This window comes from Loxodonta africana, chromosome 1, assembly GCF_030014295.1.
Source record: "Loxodonta africana isolate mLoxAfr1 chromosome 1, mLoxAfr1.hap2, whole genome shotgun sequence".
NCBI classification, from domain to species: Eukaryota; Metazoa; Chordata; class Mammalia; order Proboscidea; family Elephantidae; genus Loxodonta; species Loxodonta africana.
Genome location: NC_087342.1, coordinates 11,354,357 through 11,372,141, shown reverse-complemented (window position 1 = coordinate 11,372,141; position 17,785 = coordinate 11,354,357). Strand labels below are relative to the sequence as shown.

The window sequence follows — 17,785 nt, the reverse complement described above, 5'->3', positions numbered from 1 at the left end:
AGCCAGCAATTTACACCACCACCATCCCAAAATGTATTATAAAACCTTCAAGGTGAGAAGACATGGGGGCAGGCAAACTATAAAGTACTGGAAACAATCAGAACAAAATTAAAGAGATGTTGACACACTGTGAAAATGTTAACTAATGTCACTGAACAACTGGTATAGAAATTGTCTAATGGGAACCTTTTGCTCTCTCTCGATCTCACAGCTGGATCCTATTCATCTGACCTCTGGTTCTTGGAACTTGAGCTAGGAGCTTACCCGCCATCTTGCCTGCAGATCTTGGGATCTGTGGGTCTTCACAGCCTGTGAGCAAGAGCCCTGCTGTCTGACCTGCCGGTTCTGGGTTTCCCAGACAGAGAGATTTATATGAAAGAAATGGCTCATGTGGTTGTAGGGGCTGGAACATCCCAAATCCATGAGTCAGGCTGGAGGCTTCTCCTGATTCACCAAGCCGCAGGGACTGGTGAACCCAGAACCGATAAGTCAGCAGGCTCTTGCTCACAGGCTGCGAAGACCGACAAGCCCCAAGATCAGCAGGCAAGGTGACAGGTAAGCTCCTAGCTCAAGTTCCAAGAACCGGAGGTCAGATGAATAGGATCCTATATAGATATTTAGGAAACCTTGGTAGCATAGTGGTTAAGTGCTACCTCTGTTAACCAAAAGGTTGCCAGTTCAAATCCACCAGGAGCTCCTTGGAAAATCTAACATGCAGTTCTACTCTGACCTATGGGGTCGCTATGAGCTGGAATCGACTCAACAGCAACGGGTTTCACTTTTTTTTATACAGATATTTACATGCTTTACTGGTTTTGCTTTTCCAGAGAACCCAGCCTAAGACACCATCATTTCATAACAGCAATCTCAGAATGACAGTATTTTAACTGGAATAAATTCAGCTTTGTGACAAAAAAATACAAGAGGAAAAAAGAGCACATAGTTATAAGGAACTTGAATTCTAGCCTCCTCCAGGTTAACTTTCCAGAGACTCATGGCTTAAATTAGATTAATATTTAACAAGAATTACTGATAGGGATGCATTTTGCAGTTCTTAGATGAGTAGCTTTTATATTACTGTCAAGAATTTTTTTTAGATGAGTAGCTTTTATATTACTGTCAAGAACTGTGAAGGGTCTAAGATTTTACCCTACTTTCAATGCCAGCAGAAGACACAAGAACCTTGGGTCAGAGACAAAGGACTTTATTACTCATGGCAACAGCATTAGCCAGTGTCAGCATCTGTGCTGGATCCCTGAGCCCCAATTCCCAAAGGGTGACACAAACAGGGCCAGGTGACACTGCACACACAACAGGTTATATATACATATATATATATGTTTTTTTAATATAACCTGTTGTATGTGCAGTGTCACCTGGCCCTGTGAAATTCCAAGCTTAAGGAGCCCAAATTTTTTCAAATGGGCATAAACATACCTGCTTTATACCTGCTTTTCTTTCTTATACTGAACACAAAACTAACCTGTCCTTTGCTCTGGAGAGACACAGTATCTCTATCTTCCAAGGCTATTCACTGTACAAAAATCCCTGGACAGATACTCCAGGGAAAAGGCAGTCAGCGCCTCTGCTCGGAAGACACGCATAAACATGAGACCCAGAACTGTCTCCCGGCAATTACATCTCTGGCAAATATGACAAGTGGGAAAGCTAGCCTGAATCTCCGGGTCTTGTGTTTATCACAAAAACACCATTATAATAGAGAACTAGCCTGGTGAAAGCCAAATGCAAAATTCCTATTTTTCTTCTTGGAGTCTTTGGTATTATGGAAAACAACTTAAGACCAGCAGTGTTTTTATAATTTTCACTCCAAAAAAACCCGTTGCCATCAGGTTGATTCCAACTCACAGTGACCCTACAGGACAGGGTAGAACTGCCCCATAGGGTATATCCAATGAGTGGCTGGTAGATTGGAACTGCCAACCTTTCAGTTAGCAGCCAAGCTCTTATAAAGATTGATGTTGTCAATCTCTTGTCAAGCTCTTAACCACCATGCCACCAGGGCTCCTTCGTGTGGAACAGAATATATGAATATCCCAAGTAGACACCAAGTCTACTTGAATATTCCCAGTGACTCAGAACTTACCACTGGAAGAAGTCTATTCCCATTGTTGGTATTTCTAAGAGTGATTAGAGGCTTATAAAATAAGCCATTTTATAAAATCACTTAGAGTTAGTTATTCAAGATTTCTTCATGATAATCCTAAAATCTACCTGTCCCTAAATCTTTTCCATGGAGTCACACAAGCTGAATCTCTATGACAGCTGTTATATTCTTCCCTAAGATCTGGTCAGAAACATCCTAGCAATCTATATATCTCTAGATTTATTTGATTTTATTATTTTGTAAGATCCTCCAAACCAGCAGCACAACAGAGGCAAGAGAACATGCACACACATGCACACATATCATTTGATGAGCTGGACTAATCTCTAAATTCCTATCTCTAAGATTTTATTAAATAAAAACACAAGAGCTCATTTTTAAAACTTTGAATTATATCTTATTTACCTAGGTCTCTAGGTTAATTCAGTACCCGTTGTTGTTAGCGCCACAGAGCTGGTTCCAACTCATAGCATCCCCATGTACAACAGAGTGAAAGACTGCCCGGTCCTGTGACAGCCCCACAATTGTTGTTATGCTTGAGCCCATTATTGCAACCACTGTGTCAATCCATCTCCTCGAGGGTCCTCCTCTTTTTTGCTGACCTTCTACTTTACCAAGCATGATGCCTTCTCCAGGGACTGACCCCTCCTGATAACATGTCTAAAGTACGTGAGACATAGTCTCGCCAACTTTGCTTCTAAGGAGCATTCTGGTTGTACTTCTTCCAAGACAGATTTGTTCTTTCTTCTGAGTCCATGGTATATTCAGGATTCTTCGCCAGCACCACAATTCGAAGGCATCAATTCTTCTTCCGTCTTCTTTATTCACTGTCCAGCTTTCACATGCATATGAGGTGACTGAAAATACCATGCCTTGGGTCAGGCGCACCTTAGTCTTTAAAGTGACATCATCGCTTTTTAACCCTTCAAAGAGGTCTCTTGCAGCAGATTTGCCCAATGCAATGCATTGTTTGCTTTCTTGATTGTTGCTTCCATGGGTGTTGATTATGGATCCGATTAAACTGAAATCCTTGACAACATCAATCTTTTCTCCGTTTATCATGATGTTGCTCATTGGTCCAGTTATGAGGATTTTCGTTTTCTTTATGCTGAGGTGCAATCCATACTGAAGGCTGTGGTCTTTGATCTTCACCAGTAAGTGCTTCAAGTCCTCTTCACTTTCAGCAACCAAAATTGTGTCATCTGCATAAGGCAGGTTGTTAACGAGTCTTTCTCCAATCCCGATCCCCCGTTCTTCTTTATATAGTCCAGCTTGTCAAATTATTTGCTCAGCATGCAGATTGAATAGCTATGGTGAAAGGATACAACCCTGACTTTCCTGACTTTAAACCACACAGTATCCCCTTGTTCTGTCCAAACAACTGCCTTTTGATCTATGTACAGGTTCCTCGTGAGCACAATTAACTGTTCTGGAATTAATATTCTTCACAATGTTATCCATAATTTGTTACAATCCACACAGTCAAATGCCTCTGCATAGTCAATAAAACACAGGTAAACATCTTTCTGGTATTCTCTGCTTTCAGCCAGGATCCACCTGACATCAGCAATGATGCCCCTGGTTCTACATCCTCTTCTGAATCCAACTTGAATTTCTGGCATTTCCTGCTGATATACTGCTGCAGCTGCTTTTGAATGATCTTCAGCAAAATTTTACTTGCATGTGATATTAATGATATTGTTCTATAATTTCTGCACTTGACAGGATCACCTTTCTTGGGAATAGGCATAAATATGGGTCTCTTCCAGTTGGTTGGCCAGGTAGCTGTCTTCCAAATTTCTTGGCATCAGCAAGTAAGCACTTCCAGCTCTGCATCTGTTTGTTGAAACATCTCAATTGGTATTCTGTCAATTCCTGAAGCCTTGTTTTTCTCCAATTCCTTCAGGGAAGCTTGGACTTCTCCCTTCAGTACTATCGCATCCTGATCATATGCTACCTCTCAAGATGGTTGAACACTGACCAATGCTTTTTGGTGTAGTGGCTCTGTGTATTCCTTCCATCTTCTTTTGACACTTTCTTTATTGTTCAATATTTTCTCCACAGAATCCTTCGATATTGCAACTTGAGGCCTGAACTTTTTCTTCACTTCTTTCAGCTTGAGAAACGCCAAGCGTGTTCTTCCCTTTTGGTTTTCTATCTCCAGGTCTTTGCACATTTCATTATAATACTTTACTTTGTCTTCTCAAGCCGCCCTTTGAAATCTTCTGTTCAGCTCTTTGACTTTAGCACTTCTTCCTTTTGCTTTAGCTACTCTATGTTCAAGAGCAAGTTTCAGAGTCTCTTCGGACATCCATTTTGGTCTTTCCTTTCTTGCCTGTCTTTTTAATGACCTCGTTTTCTTCATGAATGATGTCCCTGATGTCATTCCACAACTCATCCCGTCTTCGATCATCAGTATTCAACACGTCAAATCTATTCTTGAGGTGGTCTCTAATTTCAAGTGGGATATACTCAAGGTCGTACTTTGGCTCTTGTGGGGCTTGTTCTAATTTTCTTCAGTTTCAACTTGAACTTGCATATGAGCAATTGACGGCCTGTTGAGCAGTCAGCCCCTGGCCTCTTTCTGATGATACTGAACTTTGTCCATCGTCTCTTTCCACTGATGTAGTTGATTTGATTCCTGCGTGTTCCATCTGATGAGGTTCACATGTACAGTCATCGCGTAGGTTGGTGAAAAAGGTATTCACAATGAAGAAGTCGTTGGTCTTGCAAAATTCTATCATGTGATCTCCAGAATCATTTCTGTCACCAAGGCCATATTTTCCAACTACTGATCCTTCTTCATTTCCAACTTTTCCATTCTAATCACCAGTAATTATCTATGCATCCTGACTGCATGTTTGATCAATTTCAGAGTGCAAAAGTTGGTAAGTCTTCAATTTCTTCATCTTTGGCCTTGGTGGTTGGTGTGTAAATTTGAGTAACAGTCATATTAACTTGTCTTCCTTGTAGGCATATGGATATTATCCTATCACCAACAGTGCTATACTTCAGGATAGATCTTGAAATGTTCTTTTGGATGATAAATGCAATGCCATTCCAAGCTGTCATTACCGACATAGTAGATCATATGACTGTCTGATTCAAAATGGCCAATACCAGTCCATTTCAGTTCACTAATGCCTAGGATACTGATGTTTATGCGTTCCACTTCATTTCTGACAATCTTCCTGGATTCATACTTTGTACATTCTATGATTCTATTATTAATGGATGTTTGCATCTGTTTCTTCTCATTTGAGTCATGCCACATCAGCAAATGAAGGTCCCGAAAGCTTGACTCCATCCACATCATTAAGGTCAGCTCTGCTTTGAGGAGGCAGCTCCTCCCCAGTCGTACTCTGAGTGCCTTCCAACCTGAGGGGCTCATCTTCTGGCACTATATCAGATAATGTTCCACTGCTATTCACAAGGTTTTCACAGGCTAATTCCTTTCAGAAGTAGACTGCTGGGTCCTTCTTCCTAGTCTGTCTTAGTCTGGAAGCTCAGCTGAAACCTGTCTGCCATGGGTGACTCTGCTGGTATTTGAATACCGGTGGCATAGCTTCCAGCATCACAGCAACACACAAGCTCCCACAGTACAAAAAACTGACGGACACATGGGGGGAATTCAGTAATAGAAGCTCCCAAACTACTTCTAATTCAAATACCTCACAGTTTTACCCCACCCACAATAAAACAATGTATATACGCCTTTACGGAAGCCATAAAACTATACCCTTTGGCTCAATATTCCCATTACTGAGAATTCTTCTTAAGGAAAAACTTAAAAGGAATAAAATGCTATATATACAAAGGTACTCAAAGCATCTTACCCTTACTAGCAAAAAAAGAGATAAAGTAAAAGTATCCAAAAGGGGTGGAATGGAAGGCAGGAAAACCGTACCTAATAAAACACGTTTTGAACACGAGATACAAACAATACAATTTGGTGTATAAAGAACCAAGTGATCGTAAACTATTCCAGGCTATGACTGCAACTACTTAAAGAAATATACTCATGTAATCCAAAACTAGAAAGTTACATGCAAAAGGCTGGTGGGTTTTTGAGTGACTTTTTTCTCTCCTGAATTTTCTCTGGCATTATACTTGTATAATTTTTAAATTAAAAATGGGAAATATAAAGTTATTTGCATACCTTCTAGCCTAAACACCTAAAAGAAGAACACGATCCCACCTCACCTCTCACTTTTGGGAAGCATGTTGCTGAACTTAACTTGGAAGTACCATTAACTAAACCACTCACGTTTGAGGTCACTAGAACAGAAATGTGTATCCATGGTCAGAAAGCTTTCTAAATCTAAAACAGGTATTTATGAACCACAAGATGCTTTTCTACTGATCTGAGGGATGTCATATCAGGTAGTCTTTGTTTGGACTCCACAGAACCCCCATATTTCAGGTACTACAACATCCGGTTTTGCTTGATTGAATTTCTGAATCCAGGGACTGATTGGCAAAGGCTAGGCTTTTTCATTTAATGAAATAAAGGATCACACCAAGCATTATACATTTGGAGGAAGCTCAACCAGAAACACCAAAGACAAAAGTCTGAATGGGAAGAATAGAGAATCTAAATGTTTAGGAAAAAGAGTGGTGGACTGGGGAAAAAAGCTGTAAACTGAAGTAGGAAAATACTTAGCTTGTGTGTGAATGAACACTGGTAACACAATCCTGGCTGGGCTCATTTTTCTGAGGCCAGCACTTCAGATGTTCCTCAGGAGCTCATCCAGGTTCACTGGAAGGTGTCTGTACAAAGTTCTTAAGTTAGGAACTTTTTATCAGAGAAGCAGTAAAGTCTAGAAGCCTTCCAGTCTAGTCCCTGAATACTCTCCACTTGCTAACATAATCCACAGTTCATCTTAAGAGCTGTTGATGAGGAAACGGAGCTGGAAGCCATCAGATACCCCCATCAATTAATTAGAAACATGGTCAATTTTAAGGATTTGGCAACCAGGAGACAGGATAGCTGAGAGTACAGGGCTGAGCTCAGAATGAAAACTCCATCTATTTAAACAGAGCACAAATATAGCAGAAAAAGATAGCTCCCTCCTCCCTACTATACACACCAAATGTTTATTCCCCATCTTCTTCATAATGGAGGGTGAATACGGAGCAAAACAAGAAGGGAAGAAAAGGAAAATGACAAAGGTTTCTAAAGGGAATGTATGGACCGAGGGAGGATGTCAAGATATTAATAGTGAAAAACTAAAACAAAAAACAGAACTAACAAGCAGACTAGGCCCTAATGCCGCCGAATCAGCACATCTTCTCCTTAAAGGAAAGTCCAAATGAGAAGCCAAATAATAATCAAAAGGCAAGTATGTTCTCAGAAGGGAGGTTCCCAATCATTACAAGTTCAGGCTTCACTGTAGGAATGTAGGAGCCCTGGTGGCACAGTGATTAAGAGCCCAGCTGCTAATCAAAAGATTGACAGTTCAAATCCACCAGTTACTACTCAGAAACCCTATGGGACAGTTCTACTCTATATCCTATAAGGTTCCTGAGTCGGAATCTACTTGACAGCAATGGATTTGGTTTTGGTTTGGTAGGGATGTAACTCAATTAAGGCAAATATCAGTTTTGGGTGGTTAATACGCGTTCTCACTAAGCAATACTAGGATTAAGCGCCTTATTCTTGCTCTCCTGTACCCCTTCATTCAGACTGGCCACAACCTAATTGTTTCAGTTTTGGCTTTCTTTTACAAAATGTTTTCTTGTTCCCTACCCTATCTCAACTCCCTGATTCGAATAATCTAGACTATATGTGTATGTTTTGCTAGAATTTTAGACCGTCTCTTCCATGGCCCATCTGTTGATCGTAACTAGTTCCAGAGAATAACCCTCGGTGAAATGCAAAAAGCTTCACAGATCAATCACCTAAATAAAGAAGGCTAAGCAGTGGGGTAGCCTTCTCTTAGAAAGTTTCATGAAATTAAATAGGAACTAAATGATGAGTGAAGGTAAGAGTAGCACATTATTTTAGATTACCCTCTCTGAGGGGCTGGATGACACCTTCCACCGTGGTGATGGAGACTGGACCACTGAAACACCAACATCTGCAGAGAATCACAAAACCAAAACCCAGAGCTCCTTTAGGAAAGCTGATAGAGTTAATGGTAAAAACCAAGAGAAAGTTTTCTATTTAGAAAGAGCTCCAGATATATTCTAAAACCTTCCTCTATCACTCACTCAAACAATTCTCATACCCAGGATAGTTAAGGTTTTTGTTTTTTTTTAATAACTAAGATCTATCCTAGTTAAGTCCCTTTCAACGTAAATAGGTCTGGACACAGCAAACACTTAATACAAATGCCAGTTTTTTAAAGGACTTTCTTTTCCCCCCCAAATTGACTGTATTACAATAAATAAGAAATAAAAAAGGTCATATGCTATCTCTAGCTCTTTTTGTCAATAATCTTAATTGATACTGGGTTTTCCTGTTTTTAAAAATATAATTACAAATTATTTAAAATGCACGATACACATGTATGCAAAAATCAGAAAATTAAACACGTGCACAAACCTGTAAAGTTTTTATAACAAAATGTTTCATGTGTGAAAGTTTAAAGTCTCTGATAAAGTTTTTAAAAGACAAATCTGTGATCTAAAAGTAGTCTATACTCCTGAATTCAGCCATAACAAAGGGACAATCTAACTTAATAGCCCTCGCTCTTCCCAAAAATTTTATGTCTAGAAAATAATACAACATGGATCCACTAATTAGCAAAGCTGCAGGCTCTTTTCCAGTTTTTAAATATCAAGATAAAACGACTATATAACCTGGGACTTTGAAGTTTCTCATGTTAATGCTTGACAGACATACTACAAAAACGCCTGTTTTGTTAAAGTCTGAGTTGATAATGAAAATACTTAAAAGTATTTCACAAAATGAGACAAGTTATTTATCTTTTATTTATAATTCCCTTCTATTAATGCCTTGCTAAGAGACACTAAATATCTACCTAGTTGTTAACTTATTTCATCTGGCTAACTCTGATTTATTTTTCAGGTCTCAGCTGTTACTTAACTTCTTCTAGAGACCTTCCCCAAATGCTGAATACACAGTATATACCCTAGCGATACACTCCCGATAGCACTTTGTACTTCCACTAACAAAAGCAGGTAAGTACACTGAATTGTTACTGTCTGGCTGTGACTTGCACAAGTAGGCGCTCAAATACTTCCTGAAATGAAGAAGTCCAAAAAAAGTTGTCAGAATAGCCTCAAAAGCACTACAGAAGTCAACCTTTAAATTAGGCTGCAGCGGTCAAGGAGCGCTGTGGGCGAGAGAAGTCACGGATGGGTACACTCCCTCGTGAAGGAGAAAGGCCAGCCAAAGCTTCTAACAGAAGGCAGTAAGACTACCAAGGACTGTACGCTGACTCACACTGACCCATTCACTTTTGTAATGACGTACACAACTGGCTTAAACATTAGATGAGTCAATGTAAGAAAAAGGGTACACGTTTCTTTTCTCAAAGTTACTTAAGAGATTCATAAACTAGACAAACCTCACCTGTCATGGGATCAAACAGCTGATTAGCTTCTAAGTCTGTAAAAGTACTTTTACAGACAGGACATTTGAAGGAAGCCCGGTTGGTAGAATCTCTCTCATCCGTTTCAATCCTCCTCCTCATGTGGTCCAGCTTGTACTTCACCACGTTAACGAGAGTGCGGTAATTAATGAAGTAATAGTTATGGCGAGTGGTCTTCCCATCTGCAGCAGTCTCCACTCTCATTCTGCATTTGATGAATTTGTCTCCCTTTAAATTATTCAGGACCGATCGAAGCTGCTTCCGATCAAACTTGAGCAGCTCCAGCATATCCTCCTCTTTCACGCAGGGGTTCCGAATCAAGATGTCCAAGGCCAGGGCATGTTCGATGCCATAAAAGCCCCTGATCACATACTTGGCCAGCCTCTTCAGTGCTGCAGGGACCTCGGTGAGGACGTCTGGGTCCGCCATCTTCAGCCGCAAACTTCAACTTCAAAATCACTGAACTGAGAAAAAAAGAGGGAAAGAAGATTAGCTAGGCATAAGGACACAGTAATCGTCTGAGATCTAGGATAACCGACTCATTACTGGTAGCTGATGGCTACCACTATTCTTAAGAGCGCCGCAAAGATAGTCAAACGCTGTTTTAAAAGACTTCCAATGCCTAAGCATTTAACACAACAGCAAGATTTTTCTCTAGACTGCACGAAAGATTACACCTATAAAGCTTAACCCATTTCTTAATATGATTACTTCCACAATCTACCGTGTGCTTGATTCCTCACTGTAATTTATTAGTTAAAACAATGATATATCGAGCCTACTTTATCTCAGAAAGAAAAAACACAAAAAAGCTAAATGAAGTAATCGCTATTCTCAATGATATAGATTTTCAGGAGTGTTAGAAATCCCTTGAGAATCCTGGCAGTCAGCAAATCCTTGAAGCGTATTTATTTCTTAAGTAAATTTTTCTACCAAGATAGATTCTACAATGTTTTACACTCATGATCTCACAATAAAACCACTGCAAACCAATAAACACATAAGTCATCACCAGTTGGGGTGTCTGGCATAATCATTAACTTTTGTAAAACAGAAAGAAAATAACACTTTTAGTTCCAAGAGACTTTACCAACCTTGCAAAGTTAAATCTGATAAGCAACTAAGAAAATACTGTACAGTTCTTAAAAAAAAAAAAGAGAGAGGGAAAAAAATAGCCCAGGATGTCTTTAAGTACTGGATTCCTTGTAGGACAAAGCAGAAGTAAGTGTACCCAATTTCCACGTCATAATCCAGAAAGCTGTCTTCTGAAAGCCCAAAGTGGCACAGGCCAGACTTCCATGTGGTTGTTAAGAAGCCTGTGTTTTGGGAGATGTGTGATCCAGAGCAAATCCTTTAAACTTCAAGCCATACTTTACTCCCTGAGAAATAAGGGTAATACCGTCTACCTCACTGGGACTGGGAAACTCTGGTGGCCTAGTGGTTCAGTGCTGCGGCTGCTAACCAAGAGGTCGGCAGTTCGAATCCACCAGGTGCTCCTTGGAAACTCTGTGGGGCAGCTCTACTCTGTCCCATAGGGTTGCGATGAATCAGAATCACCTCGACGACAGTGGGTTTAGTTTTTTTGGTCAATGGGGCTGCTGTGATGAATGAGTGAGTATGCGAGTAAAATGTTTAGAAAGCACTTGTTGGCAAAGAGAGCTTCCATATCAATTTAGTATGTTCCAAACTAAAAATGGTCAGCTACCCACAGAGACTACAGTAAGTGAGATTTCCCTACCCCATAAGGAAATTTTTAACAGACATCCTTTGAGCTATCTCAATGGGGAATCATATTCTGTTATTAATATTAGTTTCTACTGAACTTTTTATGTGAAACAGTGATTATCAACCCTATCAGAGTCGATACCCCTTTTCATAAGAAATATTCTTATATCCACACTACTAAAAAGAAATTCCTAAGTAACCAACGTATACACTTATTTTTGGGGAAAAATATAATGCCCTATTTGTAATAAAGGAAAAAATAAAAAAGAATCATTTAGAATAAAATATATGCTTCAGATTATAAATACTCAGGCACGGCTATACACGAGAAGAGACGAAAAAGTAGCCAGATGCATGCATGCATATATACATATATATAGTTTCAAATATAAATTATATGTAAAGTGAACAATTTTAGAGAAGTGCAAAGATCAGAAGTCAGTCATACACAAAGTACAGGAAACGTAAAGAGCAGAAGTTTAGGTGGACACTTGCGTAAGAACTAATATATTTATTGCATATTAAAGCAACACAAAAATACTTTGTGTTACTCTGTAAAGCAAGAATTGTGTTCTAGGCTTAAATAAGTCATTCTCCTACTGGAATATCCAGCAGGACATCTGGCCATTATGTTGGCCCATTCTTTATTGTATGGAACTATCCTGGTCTTTGCAAGACACCTAGCAACTGCTGGTCCCCAGCCACTAAATATCACCAGCAGACTCCCAAACATTCTAACAACCAAAACATACATGCTCCCACAACTTCTAAAATGCCACCCTGGGAAGTCTGCTCTAAATGCATAGGAAATAACGGTTTGTTTGGGTTTTTTCTAGCAGATTTAGATTCTGTGGATACTGCACTAACAGCTTCCCTTTTTGTTGTTGTTTTTGTTGAGGTTTCGACTCATAGCGACCCTATGTACAACAGAACGAAACACTGCCCGGTCCTGCGCCATCCTCACAATCGTTGTTATGCTTTAGCTCATTGTTGCAGCCGCTGTGTCAATCCACCTCATTGAGGGTCTTCCTCTTTTCCATTATGGTTCAGTTACGGTTCCTTTGGTCGCTCGCTTCCCTTTTTACTCAGCTATAAATTCACTTTCTTTCCATCCACTAAGCAGTCTTCCAATTTTTTTCTTACCTACACTTGTAGGTAAGAAAAAGGCAGACTCTTACCTTTCTTTTGGAGGATGGTTATATAGATTCTCAGAAACAGGGACCAAATTATTACAGGTTGTGGAACATCCTATATATCTACTCTCAGGGCAAATAAATGGAAAACTTCAGCAGCAGTTTAGTTCCCCTGATCCAAACGTATGGTCCTAGACCCTTTCTGTCACCCTGAGGTTTAAGGATGACAGATAAGTGCTGAGGTTCAACACCAAAGTAGTATCATAGCCCAGTAGGGCACATTTTGCTCTTCTCTCCGATTCGGTCTCTACACTGTACTTGAGACCAGCTTTGTTTTTTTGTTGTGTTTTGTTTTGTTTTATTTCACATGCTCATCAGTTGGCAAAACATAACATATATATATGGGCTTTGGAAATATCCAACAGGCCAAAGAATGGCAACAAATGTCAACATAACAATCATTATGAGCTCAAACATCCCTTTAAAAGCAGACCATCTCCCATACTCCTGTCTCAAGAATGAACTAAAGTGTTAATTTAATGAAGAGTTACTAAATACCCCACATGTCAGTTGTAGCACGAGACAAAGAGACAAATATACAATCCCTATCTTTAGTCTGTTGGAGCCCTGGTGGCACAGTGGCTAAGAGCCTGGCTGTTAACAGAAAGGTCGGCAGTTCAAATCCACCAGTCACTCCTTGGAAACCCTATGGGGCAGTTCTACTCTGTCCTATAGGGTCGCTATGAGTCAGAATCAATTTGATGGCAATGGATACCTTTAGTTCATTAAAGGTAAAAAAAATTAAAGGTAGCCAAAAAATATACAGTGATAGAATTATAATGAAGACAAAGTGCTGAGATGTGCAAAGGAAGGGAAAAAAGTCAAAGAAAGATTCATGGAGAACGCAATATTTGAGTTGGGTCCTAAAGGATAAAAAAAAAAACAACCCAGTGCCATCGAGTCGATTCCGACTCACAGCGACCCTATAGGACACAGTAAAACTGCCCCATAAAGAGGATGTCAATAATCAGAGAAAAGTTAAGGAATAAGCACCTAGGGGGAGAATAAGGTCTCCCAGATAGAAGAAATAGAATAGCAAGAATAAAGGACACAAAAACAAAAAACCAGGATATTTCTGAGAATTGCTGGAATAGGAAGATCATGAAATGGGTTAAATGATTTTAAAAAAAGGAAAGACTGGAATCGGAGAGCAGAAAGCCTTTACTGGCAGACTAAAGAATCCACAGGTACAAAATTAAAGAAAAATTATGCAAGTTCACAGCAAGGAAAGCTGATTCCACTTTAGAGAGGCAAATGGATGAACAAACCATCGCTCTTATGATTTTCAATCCTGGAAAGGATTCAGTGTGAGTAAGCAAGTGTTGACTGGCTCAGCTAAAATTCTAACCATGTTTAACATTCATTTATATAACAAAGACCTTCTTGGACAGGAAATAAGCAAATAAATGTAATCTTCTGAAGAAATAACCCAGAATTTTCCTGCAGAAACCACCTCTACTAGCTTCCTAGCTCATGTTTCATCTTTCCAGTCCCATAGCTTCAGTTAAAACCATTTCTCCTTCTTTGTGCTCTCCTGGTCTAGTATCCGTCATAGCTGGCAGGGAAAGCATAACTTTTGGACTAAAAAAAAAAAAAAAAAAAACCCAACTTTTAGACTACTGTACGGAATTACCCAATGTGCCATTACATATTAGCACGTGTAATCAAAAGCTGATTGTATCCAACATGTCCCTGAAGACTCTTTTGCTAAAGAAACAACAGCTGACATTTTAAACCTGAGAATCCATTTAAGTAAGCTATTTAATACTTATCGCCCATACCACGACATTCTGAGAATGAAAGGGGTTGCTAAAAATAATTAACAGAGGGAAATCAACCTACAACAGGCATAAACTGGGACTGTTCCAGTTAAATTGGATGTAAGGTCATCCTACACTTCCGTAAACCATTTTTCTCCATTCCCAGTATTCTCCATGATTTAATTATCTTCCCCTTACTGTCTCAAATGTAATCTGCTAAAACCCAGATGCCTCTCCGATCAATCCCTTCTTTTCCATTGCCCCTGTCCTGAACAGGAAACCCTGATGGCATAGTGGTTAAGTGCTACGGCTGCTAACCAAAGGGTCGGCAGTTCGAATCCGCCAGGCACTCCTTGGAAACTCTATGGGGCAGTTCTACTCTGTTCTCTAGGGTCACTATGAGTCGGAATTGACTCGACGGCACTGGGTTTGGGTTTGTCCCAAACATGATCTCTTCTATTACATGCCCCTGCTCCTCCAGCCATTTCTTTCCCACTGCTGTCACTTCCTAAAACACAGATCTGACACTTTTCTTACAGAATACATACCTGCAGACACCTCAGTGTCTCTTGTATTACCTACAGAATGGATGTCTTAGCATAGCCCATGATCTTCCTCTAACCTACCTTTCCAGTTTATTTCCTACTGTTGTATCCCTCCTCCCCCTCCTCATCTCCACACTACAAACCAGTGGTTCTTAACCGGGCTGGAAATTCAGTGGAGCATCTTAAGAATACCGAGCCTGGGCCCATTCCCAGGAATTCTGTTTCAGCTGGTCTGAGAGGGCCAGATTGGGCATCACACTAATTTTTAAAGCTCTTTAGGTGACTCTAATGTGCGGCAAGTCATGGCCACTGGTCCAGACAAACTCGGGACCTGGCCATTACACAGGCTGCCAGTGCACACCTGTACTTAACACTCACTACTCAGCCTGCTTCCTTCTGCCTGAAACACCCCCGCTCCCGCCAGAAAATTCTCAGCTTCAGGGTCTTCAAACATAAAAAGTAGTTAACAGTTCCGTCCTCATAGGGGTGATGTACTGGATTAAATAATTCATATAAAGTGCTCTGCTTTCAGGGCTGGCACCATAAAGGGAGCTGGATTAAGTCCTGGCATCATAATAAAACACCAGTTGCCATCCAGTTGATTTGGACTCATGGCAACCCAATGTGTGTCAGAGCAGAACTGTGCTCTACACGGTTATCAATGGATGATTTTTTGGAAGTAGATTGCCAGGCCTTTCTTCCAAGCTGCCTCTGGGTAGACTTGAACCTCCAACCTTTCAATTAGCAGCTGAGCGTCTTAACCATTTGCACCACCCTGGGACTCCAGCATTCATTAATAAGACTCCCTATGTAGAAAAGAGACTCTTGCAGCAACATGAGGACTTGACTGAAGTGAGGGAAGGTGCAGGCACTCTGGCAGAATTATGAGCTACAGTAACCAAACCCAAACTAAGGAAGAACACAAAACTGCAAGAAAAGGACAGGATAAATGAAACCTATTAGGGAAATAAAGTCAAAAGAACCTAACAATATATTGGAAATTGGATATTAGAGGAGGAAAAGCTAAAAATAGCTGTTTTGAGCCAGTGCAAAAAGGAAGAGAGAAGTACTACCATGAGATATAAGTAACGTCTGAAGAGGAGCAGGTCTGGAACGGATGAAGCCTTCATTTTAAATGCTGTCTCTGAGGAAATACCACCAGATATCCCTGTGAGGATGTCTAGCAGATAGCTGAACAAATGAAACTAGAGCTCAGGAAAGAAGCCAGGCTGGGCCACTGTACTCAAAATCTCTGCATTCTGAAATCCTCCTTCCCAACAAATTCTGCCTTCTTTCCTCCATCACTTCCACTTCCCCACTTCTGCAGAGTCTTCTACCATCTCTGGTAGCGTAGTGGTTTAAGAGCTAAGGCTACTAACCAAAAGGTCAGCAGTTTGAAGCCACTAGACACTCCTTGGAAACCCTATGGAGCAGTTCCACTCTGTCCTATCGGGTCATTATGAGTCAGAATCAACTCAAGGGCAACAGCTTAGATCAGAGACCTCAAGCTGGCAGCCCACATACATTATTTGACCCAACAAATGTTTTGAAAAAAAATTCTGAATTACAGTAATCAACATTTAAAAATTATGAGATTTCACATAAGTTTTTACTTTCAGCCCCTCTTTAAAATATCTGAGGAAAAAAAAAGAGACCACATTATCACAAGGAAGCAAAACCCAAAAACCAAATCCACCACTGTCAAATCGATTTCGACTCACAGCGACCAGCTAAATACCAGTTGATACTTTCAGACAGGGAAGGGGCTTGGCTGGCCTCTAGAGACTTTTGAGTGTGGGACCTCTCAGAGTCAGCTTGTTTTTTCTCTTCGTCCTCGTAGTCCATCAGTCACTTCCAGCCTCACCTCTCTCCCTAACTATAACTACCCCAGACACCCAAGGGCAATTTGGTTTTGTTTTCTGTATTCCATGTGTTTCTGGTGGCACAATGGTTAAGCGTTCAGCTACTCGAAGGCTGGAAGTGTGAACCCATTCAGACTCCATGAGAGAAAGACCTGGCAATCGGCTCCTATAAAGATTACAGCCTGGGAAACCCTAAGTGGCAGTTTTACTCTGTCACACGGGGTTACTATGAGTTGAAATCGACTCGAGGGCACCTAACAACAGCATTCCAATCATGGAGTCCCTGGGTGGTGCAAACAGTAACGCACTCAGGTGCTAACCAAATGATTGGAGGTTCAAGTCCACCCAGAGGTACCTCAGAAGAAAGGCCTGGTAATTAAAAAAAAAAAAAAAAAACCAAGCATTGGAAAACCCTGTGAAGTACAGTTCTAGTCCTACACACATGGGGTTGCCATGAGTTGGAATCAACTCAATGGTAACTGGTTTGGTTTTTTTGGTTTATTCCAGTCATACAAATAGTTGAGTACCAGGCACAGAGCTGGAGAAACAAAGTTGAAAGATATGCACTTTCTGCCCTGTCCTTGTCAGCCTCATCTCCAGCCAAACTGGTATCTTCTCAATTTCATGAGCCACGCATGCTTTCTCCACTTCAGGGCCTTTTCACAAGCAGTTCCCTCTGCCCCCAAAGCTAAACCCAAACCTCTTTCTTTTACTCCTTCAAGTCTCAAATAACATTTCCTCAGAGAGGCCTTCCCAAATTCCCCATGGTAAGTTAGGATGATCCTCTTTCACACGTTCCCATACCTCTCTCCCCCTTCTACTTAGCTGCACTCGACAGTCTTGTACTTTCTCTATGTCTATCTCTCCCAATCCCCAAATCAGTAAACTGAGAGCAGGCACTGTCTTATCATTGAATCCCCAGCACCCAGCACAGCTAGTGAAGTACTTCCATAAAACTTTCATTAGATCTCCTAGGCACGTGTTCTTCCAACATGCCCACCCTGTCAGCTTCCCAA

The 17,785-nt window shown here is 40.6% G+C and overlaps 1 protein-coding gene across 2 annotated transcripts in view; it reads right to left on the bottom strand.

The window, feature by feature from the left end:
* The window catches only part of GTF2E1 (general transcription factor IIE subunit 1), a 37,760-nt gene that overhangs the window by 19,203 nt on the left and 772 nt on the right, over window positions 1–17,785 (bottom strand). For both annotated transcript variants that reach the window (XM_010592928.3, XM_003412974.4), the window contains exon 2: window positions 9,666–10,148. In XM_010592928.3, coding sequence (XP_010591230.1) covers window positions 9,666–10,113 — 448 coding nt within the window. In that variant the 5' untranslated portion in view covers window positions 10,114–10,148. The remainder of the gene's footprint in view (window positions 1–9,665; window positions 10,149–17,785) is intronic.